This window comes from Neolamprologus brichardi, chromosome 9, assembly GCF_056152115.1.
Source record: "Neolamprologus brichardi isolate AB-2024 chromosome 9, ASM5615211v1, whole genome shotgun sequence".
NCBI classification, from domain to species: domain Eukaryota; kingdom Metazoa; phylum Chordata; class Actinopteri; order Cichliformes; family Cichlidae; genus Neolamprologus; species Neolamprologus brichardi.
Genome location: NC_142112.1, coordinates 10,105,837 through 10,117,599, shown reverse-complemented (window position 1 = coordinate 10,117,599; position 11,763 = coordinate 10,105,837). Strand labels below are relative to the sequence as shown.

The 11,763-nt window shown below is 42.3% G+C and overlaps 1 protein-coding gene across 1 annotated transcript; it reads right to left on the bottom strand.

Annotated features, from left to right (window-relative positions):
• Window positions 1-2,472: 2,472 nt before the first annotated feature.
• On the bottom strand, window positions 2,473-9,104 carry LOC148101201 (uncharacterized). Its single transcript, XM_087845480.1, has 2 exons — window positions 8,261-9,104; window positions 2,473-3,020 (listed from the first exon to the last, which is right to left on the bottom strand). The coding sequence occupies exons 1-2, from the start codon at window positions 9,102-9,104 to the stop codon at window positions 2,473-2,475; spliced, it is 1,392 nt and encodes a 463-aa protein (XP_087701606.1).
• Window positions 9,105-11,763: the final 2,659 nt, after the last annotated feature.

The window sequence follows — 11,763 nt, the reverse complement described above, 5'->3', positions numbered from 1 at the left end:
ACCCCTCACTACATGCTTTATCCACTTTTCTCAGACTGGCATGAACATTTTCACACTTTTTTTCTTTTGTTTAAACTCTCTTAAAGTTCAAACCTTCATAGAAACATAAGTCCAGTATTATAGAATGAAACCGTGCAAAACGTTTTGTCAGCATTGTTGTGTTTATTGGGGAGAAAACTTACATCACTTCACTGCTAGCGATCGAAGGTATATGTAAATTTGACAAGCTAAACTCATTCTGTGCTGTACAGCAGTGGGCCCCAACCCTTTTTGCACCACGGAGCAGTTTAATGTCAGACAATATTTTCACAGACCAGCCTTCAAGGTGTCACGGTTAATACAACAAAATAAAATGATACAGACAAAGACAACAACAGTGGTATTTTGTAAATATTAAAAAAATTGTAATTGTGTAACTTTATTAGCAGCGTCCTCCTGAAATGCGCCAACAACATTGAGACTAACATCCTCCTGTTTCTTAATGCTCTCTGGTCACTTTGGTAACACATAAATAGTTCTTTCAAAATAAGACACAAAACTACAACCATACATTTCACACCTGAGCCTCAACTCTCGCGGCCCGGTACCAGTCCGTGGCCCTGTTGGGGACCGCTGCTGTACAGGAAACACAGCACTAGATTGATTGACAATGGTCTACAGCAATCAGAATGCACAACACAATGTGCTGTAAAATATATATATATATATATTATGCCGAAAAAGTAGCAAAAAAACAAAAACAATAAACATAACAGGTGGACACTTTTGTCCATGCACAAGCTGAAGGGAAATGACCGACCTGGTCATGTTTATTTCTCTGCAGCATCAATAGCAACAAAAACGTTTAGATGCCAAAGTCGATTTAACCGAAGTCACATGTTTCTGGTTACTGTGGAGGTCACAATATGGCGCTCCCCAGTGACTGCAGCCAGGTGCTCTTGGGTGAGGCAGCTCAGGGCGACGCAACCTCCGTAAACAATCGCAACGGAGCCAGAGAGAAAGAGCGAGAGAGAGAAACACACACACGCATATACACACAGGCAGGTCGACCGGTCGGGGCACCGTCCGACCCTGACAATTTCATTTATTTAATGAAAAGCTATCCTCTGGTCCACTGTGAGAAAGTAAATACCCCTCTTGTTAAATCATGAATTAACTGTGAGTAACCACAGTCTAATCACAGAACCTGTCTGACAAAGAGAGGTAGGCTAAAAAACCAACAAATTATGCCAGAATCTCGAGAAAGTCAAGAGCAGACGAATCACTGAATAATGACTAAGTAGACTCAAACTAAAGTCAGCACATTTATTCCAAAGCAATCCAACACACAGACCATTCATATTTCCTAAATTAGGCTGAAATAGAAGGAGAGCCCCGGGGCAGACCCAGGACATGCTGGAGAGATTATATCTCTCGGCTGGCCTGTGAACGCCTTGGTGTCCCCCCGGATAAGCTAGAGGTGGTGGCTGGGGAGAGGGAGGTCTGGGCTTCTCTGCTTAGGCTGCTGCCTCTGCGACCCGGCCCTGGATAAAGCAGAAGAAGATGGATGGATGGATGGATGGATGGATGGATGAATAGAAGGAGAGCAAAAGCAGAGCTCCCAAATGAGGAGCCCTTTGGGAGTAAGAGCCAGCTCCAGTAAGGAACCCAAGCCAAAGAGCCAAATGTTTGAAAAGAGCCAGACCTCCCATCACTATTATTGACATCTTTCAGCTTGCAAAAGGTTACAAAGGTTTTTTTTAAGGCATTCGTGGAGCAATTACCCATAAATGGCAAAAACTTGGAACAGTGGGGAACCGGCATGGCCAGCCTAACAAAGTTACTACAGGAGCACATTAACGACTCATGCAGGAGGCCGCAGAAGAACAAGGAACAACTTCTAAAGAACTGCAGGTCTAAATTGGCCAAGTTAAGGTCCAAGTCCATAATTCAGCAATGAGAAGAAGACTGAGCAAAACTGATATCCCCTGGAAAGTTCCAAGGTGAACGTCACTGCTGACCAAAAAAAACAAAGACTCACATTTGCCAAAAACATCTTGATCCTGAGACTTTTGGGAAAATCAGGACGTGGATGACTTGTGTTTGTACTTGGGTCCATTTCTTCAGTATTTAATAGTGTTTGTGTTCAAAACATGAAGAAAACCTTAAAGAAGATGCAGTTTGTTGTCTGAAGAATGTACAATGTTTGCACCTTGAGGCTACTGTTGTTGTGATTTGGAGTTATATAAATAAAACTGAATTAAATGAAACTGAAAGGATCCGGAAAGAACAAACTGGGGTGAAGCATTGTCATCTTTCTTTACTGAGCAGCACTACAGAGTGCCTTTTTGATGGTGTGTTCAGTGTGAATGTTGGCTTTCCGCTCATTCATAGTTTCCACATGCACTGCATATAACCCCTCACACTGGGCTGGCTGGCGTTGCAGTATTGCAGTAATTCTATCCTTGTGTAGAATTGTATAGAATATCCTTGTCACTTATCATCAGTGTGTCCTGGATCAGCAGCTGATGCACACCCTGTTAACCCGGGTGCCATCTGAGCCAGTATGGCTTTCATGCTCTGAGGCAGGCTTGGGTAGTATGGTGGACCTTGACTGAGGACCTGGTCGTGCATTTTTTTTAAAAAAAAGATGCCTGCGTGATCCTCGGGCTTGGGTTCTCTACTAAAGGTTTTTAAGGTTCGACACAGTATCTTAGCTGTTTCCTTCGACTGGACTCTTCTAGACAGTGACCTCTGAAGTTGTGCCTGGAATCTGTTTTGGGGCATAGCTCCTACTGCCCCTATTACCACTGGGACCACTTTAGACTGCATTGTCCACATCTGGTCCAGTTGTCCCTGATGCTTCTCTGTTTTCACATGCTCCTTATTCCCGATGTCTCTGTCCACTGTGATTGGTCTTCTGCTCCTTGTCAGCCACCACTGTGTCTGGTTGGTTGTCCAGCAGCTCCTTGTCTGTCTGGAACCCACAAGACCTTTACTCTGTTGTTCCAAACCACCTTTGGTGGTGTTTTCCATTGGATCTGAGTCCATATGAGCACAGATGTTCCTGGACATTATCCCAGCCACTTGGTTGTGCCCCTGACTGTACACTATCCTGCTGCTATGTATTAGATAGTCTCTTAGTATTTAGACTCCAGGGCTCTCTGTGCTGTCCTGTAAGCTGGATATTTCAAGCCACTGGTAGAATGTCATCCACTTCCTCGAGCCATCTCAGGGGGGTCATCTTGCTGATATATAAGAGGATGAAATTCATCTTGGTTTGTGGCACTCACTAATGCTTGCCATCACTCTTTCTGTTGCTCACACAGACTCAGTGAGTTAGACTTCAGGTGGAGACCATGCAGTGTAAGACGTTTTCATGGCTGATGGCTATTCCACTCCTGAATCTATATTTGCATCCACTCTTGCTGACTTAGGGGTTTGACATAATTTATAGAAGAAAGAATTTAAACGTTTACAAGGTTACAATGAAAAAATAATCACTGAAATAAAAATTCACTACTTTCCCAATAGTATTATCTCATCTGTCTTCACTTGAGCGACATCCCGTTCTTAATGCATTGGGTTTGATATGATATTGGCCCACCCTTTGCAGCCATAACAGCTTCAACTCTTCCACAAGGTTGAGGAGTGTATTTATGGGAACTTTTGACCACTCCTCCAGAAGAGTATTTGTGAGGTCAGACACTGATGTTGGACCAGAAGGCCTGGCTTACAGTCCCTTTTCTAATTCATCCCAAAGGTCTTCTGTCAGGTTTCAGTCAGGACTGTGTGCAGGCCAGTTAAGTTCTCCCACACCAGTCTCACGCATCCACGTCTTTATAGATCCTGCTTTGTAGACTGGAGCACATCCATGATGGAACAGGAAGGAGCCATCCCCTAACTGTTCCTACAAAACTGGGAGCATGAAATTGTCCAAAATGCCTTGGTATGTGAAGTATTAGGAGTTCCTCTCAGTGGAACTAAGGAGCCGAACACACTCCTTGAAAACAACCCCACAGCGTAATCCCCCCAAGGAATAGGATGTCAACCATCTCTGCTTAGTCAACACGCTGACATCGCCCCTGTGCTCCTAATTGTGTTTCCTGCCTCTGAACTTCCTGGCTTTTTCTGGGCAGGTCGTTGCAGTGTCACGTAGAGCAGGGAGATGTCCATGAGAGTTGCCTGAATTCAATTTCAATTACATTCATTTTTATTTTTATAGCGCCACATCACAACAGCACTTGCCTCAAGGCGCTTTATATTGTACAGTAGATCGTACAATAATACATACAGAGAAAAACCCAACAATCACGTGATCTCCTGTGAGCAAGCACTTTGGCGACAGTGGGAAGGAAAAACTCCCTTTTAACAGGAAGAAACCTCCAGCAGAACCAGGCTCAGGGAGGGGCGGGGCCATCTGCTGCGACCGGTTGGGGTGAGAGAAGGAAGACAGGATAAAATACATGCTGTGGAAGAGAGACAGAGATTAATAACAGATATGATTCAATGCAGAGAGGTCTATTAATACATAGTGTGTGAAAAAGGTGACTGAAAAGAAAAAACTCAATGCATCATGGGAATCCCCGGCAGCCTACGTCTATTGCAGCATAACTAAGGGAGGATTCAGGGTCACCTGGTCCAGCCCTAACTATATGCTTTAGCAAAAAGGAAAGTTTGAAGCCTAATCTTAAAAGTAGAGATAGTGTCTGTCTCCTGAATCCAAACTGGAAGCTGGTTCCACAGAAGAGGGGCCTGAAAACTGAAGGCTCTGCCTCCCATTCTACTTTTAAATACTCTAGGAACAACAAGTCGGCCTGCAGTGTGAGAGCGAAGTGCTCTAATAGGGTGATATGGTACTACTAGGTCATTAAGATAAGATGGGGCCTGATTATTTAAGACCTTGTATGTGAGGAGCAGGATTTTGAATTCTGGATTTAACAGGAAGCCAATGAAGGGAAGCCAATACAGGAAAAATCTGCTCTTGGTGCAGCATTTTGGATTAGCTGAAGGCTTTTCAGTGAGTTTTTTGGACTTCCTGATAATAATAAATTACAGTCGTCCAGCCTGGAAGTAATAAATGCATGAACTAGTTTCTCAGCGTCACTCTGAGACAGGATATTTCTAATTTCAGAGATGTTGCACAAATGGAAGAAAGCAGTTGTTGGAGTCAAATTGTTAAATGTTGTCATTGTGTTACTTAAATTTGTAAGTCTTAGTTCAAGCAGCATGATCAAAGACATTCCTTTGTTTCTGACCACCTCCCCAGCCAGTTTGTTGGTGGGGGAGGCTATAGTGTTTTATTATGGGACATTCTATGTGAGGGTTCTGTTTTCTTGTTTAGTAAACTTCCAGCTTTATGACTCTTTTGTAGGCAGGAGGTCACACAAATGCACCCCCAAACACAAACACACACACTTGCATGCATACACACACACACACGCAGTGTTTTAGCCTTTTGTGACCATACGGTTTGTTTTTTGTTTTTTTACAATGGGTGGTGCTTGTGTTCTCAGAATAAAAGGCTGCAAGGAAGGCTGTTCATTTGAAGTTGGCTAGGAGACAGGTGAGGAGTATTCAGCTCCAAGAGCCTGGTTCTGACCAGCCTCGCTTGCTAGCAAGTAAAAAACCGATTAAAAATATTTGTCTTGCTTCCTTGTCGTTAACGGGAATAAGTTTCTAAACCAGCGGGGCCTGTGGAAGCGCAGACCCAACAGCAGTCCTACATATTTGTTTAATATGTGCGTTGAAGGACATGTCCTGGTCAAAAATGACTCCAAGGTTCCTCACAGCGTTACTACCAGCGATGGTAATGCCATCCAGAGTAAGAATCTGGTTAGATACCATATTTCTAAGATTTTCAGGGCCGAGTACAACAACCTCAGTTTGATCTGAATTAAGAAGCAGAAAGTAAGCGGCCATCCAGGTCTTTATGTCTTTAAGACATTCCTGCAGTTTAACTAATTGGTGTGTGTTATCTGGCTTCATGGACAGATAGAGCTGGGTGTCATCTGCATAGCAGTGTAAATGTATGCTATGTCTTCTAATGATGCTGCCTAAGGGAAGCATGTATAATGTAAACAGAATTGGTCCTAGCACTGAACCCTGTGGAACTCCATAACTGGCCTCAGTGTGTGAAGAGGACTCTCCATTTACATGTACAAATTGGAGTCTATTAGATAGATATGATACAAACCACTGCAGCACAGTACCTGTAATATCTACAGCATGTTCTAATCGCTCTAATAGGATATTATGGTCGACAGTATCGAACGCTGCACTGAGGTCTAGCAGGACAAGCACAGAGATGACTCCACTGTCAGAGGCCATAAGAAGATTATTTGTAACCTTCACTAAAGCTGTTTCTGTGCTGTGATGAGCTCTGAAACCTGACTGAAACTCTTCAAATAAGCCATTCCTCTGCAGATGATCTGTTAGCTGTTTGACAACTACTCTTTCAAGGATGTTTGATATGAAAGGAAGGTTGGAGATAGGCCTATAATTAGCTAAGACTTCTAGGTCTAGAGATGCTTTTTGAGTAAAGGTTTAACTACAGCCAGCTTGAAGGCCTGTGGTACATAGCTGATTATTAGAGATAGGTTGATCATATTTAAGATTGAAGCATTAATTAATGGCAGGACTTCTTTGAGCAGTTTTGTAGGAATGGGGTCTAAAAGACACGTTGGTGGTTTGGAGGAAGTAATTATTGAAGTTAACTCAGAAAGATCAATTGGAGAAAAAGAGTCTAACTTAGAAACTAGAGTCTAACTTAACATCAATGGTACTGAAAGTAGCTGTAGATAATATTACATCTGTGGGATGATTATTGGTAATTTTTTCTCTGATGATTAAAATTTTTATTTGTGAAGAAGTTCATGAAGTCATTACTAGTTAACGTTAAAGGGATGGTTGGCTCAACAGATCTCTGAATTTTTGTCAGCCTGGCTACAGTGCTGAAGAGAAACCTGGGGTTGTTCTTATTTTCTTCAATCAGTGATGAATAGTAAGATGTTCTGGCTTTGTGGGGGGCTTTCTTATAAAGCAACAAACTATTTCTCCAGGCTAAATGATGATCCTCTAAATTTGTGACACGTCATTTCCTCTCCAGCTTACGAGTCATCTGCTTTAGGCTACATGTTTTAGAATTATACCACGGAGTCAGGTACTTCTGATTAGAAACCATAGTTTTCACAGGAGCTACAGTATCCAGAGTCGTACATAGTGAGGAGGTAAAATTATTAACAAGATAATCGACCTCTGTTGGAATAGCGTTCAGGTAGCTGCTCTGCTCTATGTTGGTACAGGGCATTGAAGATGATAACAGTGGGTGGATTATATTCTTAAAATTAGTTACAGCACTTTCAGAAAGACATCTACTGTGATAAAGTCTACTCCCCACTGCTGTGTAATCAATTATTGTAAATGTAAATGTTATCAGGAAATGATCAGACAGGAGAGGGTTTTCAGGAAACACTGTTAAATGTTCAGTTTCTATGCCATTTGTTAAAACAAGATCTAGAGTGTGATTAAAGTGGTGGGTGGGTTCTTTTACATGTTGAGAGAAACCAATTGAGTCTAATAACAGATTAAATGCCATGTTGAGGCTGTCATTTTTAGCATCTACATGGATGTTAAAATCACCCACAATAATTATTTTATCTGAGCTGAGAACTAAATCAGATAAAAAGTATGAGAAATCCGACAGAAACTCTGTGTAAGGCCCAGGTGGACGATAGATGATAACAAGTAAGACTGGTTTCTGAGTTTTACAGCTGGGGTGGGCGAGGCGAAGCATCAGGCTTTCAAACGAATTAAAAGTCTGTCTGGGTCTTTGGTTGATTAATAGGCTGGTGTGAAAAATTGCTGCCACACCTCCCCCTCGGCCTGTGCTTCGAGGTTTCTGGTAGTTAGAATGACTCGGGGGTGTTGATTCATTTAAACTAACATAATCATCCTGCTGCAACCAGGTTTCTGTAAGGCAAAGTAAATCAATTTGTTGATCAATTATTAAGTCATGTACTAACAGAGACTTGGAGGAGAGAGACCTAATATTTAATAATCCACATTTCACTGTTTTACTCTTTGGTACAGATGTGGATACTGTATTGTTCTTTCTTTGTGATTTTCTATGTTTAAGTTGTTTGTTGCTGGTTTTTAGTTTGTTTTTTGTCTGTTTGGGAGCTGACACAGTCTCTATGGAGATGGGTTTTTTGCGGGGTAGCAGGAGGAGAGAAACTGCAGAGAGGCGTGTAAGACTGCAACTCTGCTTCCTGGTCCCAACTCTGGATAGTCATATTTTGGGGGGATCCATCCAAAGTGGGATGGATGCCGTCTCTCCTAACAAGACCAGGTTTCCTCCAGAAGGTTTGCCAATTATCTATGAAGCCCACATCGTTTCTGGGACACCACTCAGACAGACAGCAATTTAAGGAGAACATGCGGCTAAACATGTCACTCCTGGTCTGATTGGGGAGGGGACCAGAGAAAACTACAGAGTCCGACATTGTTTTGGAAAAGTTGCACATCGATTCAATATTACTTTTAGTGACCTCCAATTGGCGTAACCGGGTGTCATTACTGCCAATGTGAACTATGATTTTACTGAATTTACGTTTACCCTTAGCCAGCAGTTTTACATTTTCCTCAATGTCGCCTGCTCTGGCCACTGGAAGATAATTGACTATGGTTGCTGGTGTCTCTAGCTTTGCATGTCTGAGAACAGAATCACCAATTACCAGAGTTTGACCCCCGGCGAGTGTGTCACCGAGTGGGGAAAACTGGTTAGACACATGAACAGGTTGGTGGTGTACCTGGGGCTTCAGTTTAAGACTATGCTTCCTCCTCACCGTCACCCAGCCGCCCTCTTTCCCCAGCTGCTTGGGGTCTGCCGGGAAACAGCTAGCGGGGCCTACGCTATCTTTGCCTGCACCAGCTACAGGGGCCTGGCTAGCTACAGGTGAATGACAGGTGCGAAGCCGAGTCTCCAATTCAGCAATCCTGGCCTCCAGAGCTGCAGATATGCTACATTTGTTACAGGTATCACTACTGATAAAGGAGGCTGAGGAGTAACTACACATTTGACACAATGAGCAGGAAAGTGCAGGAGGGACAGGTGAAGAGGCCATGCTGCTAGCGAGTTGGCTATGAGCTAAGCTAAGTTAGCGAAACAGTAAAAACACAGTGAGTGAATACTTTGGCTATATCTTAGGTAGTGAGTACACAGAAAGTGTATAAAAAAAGGATGTATCTAAAAGTTTTTATTTAATTTGCTAAGCAGATAAGCTACTCAAAAACACCACTGTGCTTGAGCAGGAACAGGAAGTGATAATCTACCGCAGAGAGAGTGAACCCCAAGTGACAGCACCACCAGGAGTCAAACTACTCTTTTTATTCCTTCTGATAAATCCCCACCATTCGCATTGTTTGTGCTAAAGTGAGCAGGCTTGTAACCAGAGTGAGGGGCAAAGAGTTTTTGTAGCTGTGGGGGTTAAGGCGTGCTGATCACCTCGTCTAAATATAACCATCTCATGGCTAGCTTACATGAGCATGGCCTCAGGCTCCTCTGATTTCCACGACACCTGATCCATAGGGCGCACACCGGGGCATGTGCTCCAAGCTACAGGAAAACATGTGGTGATTGAGTTTCACTGCTTCCAGCTGGCTGTTTTTGTGCCAGCTGCAGACACTAGCATGCATATTAGTTGGAGACGAAGATAAAAAAAAAAGGAAAATGCTTGCTGTGCTGGTGGAAAAACATGTCCAGACATGTCTGAATGTCACAATGAGGCTACACTCAGCCAAACCTCCATTCACATTTTAGGAATTTACACCAGACTTTTGAATCCTGTGACTCACACAAGTGAGTGGGACTGATGTCTATCCCGGTCTGTACTGTAAGAGTGCAAATCAGATTCTGATTGCATTTTACAGTTTTAACATTTTTGTCCTGTCACTACGATGTTGTTCATTTTGGAGCTGGAATTGACAAGCAGGCAATAAGACTGGTTGACTGTCCTAAGCTGTAACACAGATACATGGTGGTGCTAACTAATAGACTAATAAAATGTGAGAATTTCAGTTATCAAAAATTACAAACTTCTTGGGTGGGCCATACCACAAGGCACCAAAAGTGGTCACACCAATTTTAAACCTTAGTAAAAATCCAAATTAACGAGTTACTTAAAAAAATGTTAGAGGAGTAAATGCATCAGCACTTGAATGAGTTTGTAAAGGTATGAACTTTACATTTGAAGTGTATGATCATGATAAAAAAAACTCTGAAGAAAGAACCCAGAAGGAGCATCCAAGAGGTGACTACAGGTCCTGTTCATGAACTTCACATTAGAAGCTGTTAAAGACCAAAATAAACACTGGCCTTTTAGGAATGTTTGCTGATGCTCTGCAGAAACACAGCAGCTGCAGTGTCACACGAGCTCAAAGGTCATAGTTTGATCCTTTTTGACACAACAGCAGCTCTTAACATGTGGCGTCACTGATCATTTATGTTTATTCACTAACGAGGACAAGGTTGAGCCGAGTCTTTGACATAGCTGATTTTAAAGAGAGGAAAACAACTCAGCTTCTTCTCTGTGATATTAAAATGGGTCAGACTGTAAAAACAAGTCAACACACTCTGTTTACTTGAAGCAGCAAATGATGAAAAAAGAATTCAGCAGCTGGTAGAAATCAGATCACATTTTCTTCACTTTTCTTAATTTACATTTTTATTTCTTGCTTTCTTAGCTCACAGTCATTTTTACATCTAAGGTTTCTCGCTTCCTACACTGACGGTCTTGATTATGTCACTTTTAGCAAGTAGGACTCATTTATGGAAAGTTAGAAGGTTTCAACAAATGGCAGACTTCTCAATGGCAAACATGATGTTATGGTGATTCTAGGCTTTTAATTTACATTTCTTTGATTTGTTCTTTTCCCGGGTGTTTGAGGCTCTCTCTCTGATGAATTCACACATCCCGTGGATTCTCCAGGTACTTGCAGCTGTCCTGTATATCCACAGGCCTTCTGGTAGATCCACCCCTTCCTCTTTTGCAGCCATTCAGCCACAGTATAAATGAAATCCCGATGTCCTTGCTGTAGATCTTGGTGGATCGGTGACTATTACTCAATGTCTCACTCTCTTCCTGAGTCTATATCTGTATCCAAACTTTTGTGATGAGTTGGCTTAAGGTGCATCACCTATTTTCCACATTGAATTAACTTGTGCAACTTTCTTTGAGCTGACCTCCAGCGATGTGATGTTGAACAGTGATGTGTTCCACAGTGCCAGTGAGTTCTTGATGAATTTTGTTAGGACACTATTAGCCCCGTAGAGAGCCAAGAACTCCAGTATCCGTGTATGGAGCATGGACTCGTAGGCTTGTAGTGAATGTAGGAGGTAATCAGGTCGACGTGCCCTGGTAATCTTTTCCATCAACCAGGAGCTGGGGTTTTGACCATCTCGTGTTACTTCTAGTCCTTTGTGCTGCGGCCATCCATGGGGGGTTTCTTCAGCCAGATAACCTTACAATAAACCAACGTTAAGTGTCCACAGTTTTATAAATAGGTTAGAATCCATTACTATTGTAATGCCAAAATATATCTGTCATTCTTCACGTTGAGATTTTTTTCAAATGTGAAGGTAGTTTTTGAAAAAAGGTCAAATCATCTTTAAATGCATGCAGTAAGTGAAAGGTAAAGGTATTTTTAAAACTGGAACTTTTTGTCTTTTTTAATCTGACAAATTATGGGTTAGGATAGTTTGAGCCAAAGATTTCGCACAAGGAA

What these genes read in the sequence shown, in the direction of transcription:
- LOC148101201 (XM_087845480.1), bottom strand. Translation starts at nt 9,104, where the DNA reads ATGGCCTCTTCACCTGTCCCTCCTGCACTTTCCTGCTCATTGTGTCAA. An exon ending in CCAAAATATGACTATCCAGA is followed by an intron (nt 3,021 to 8,260) that starts GTTGGGACCAGG and finishes ATATGGACTCAG; the next exon opens with ATCCAATGGAAAACACCACC.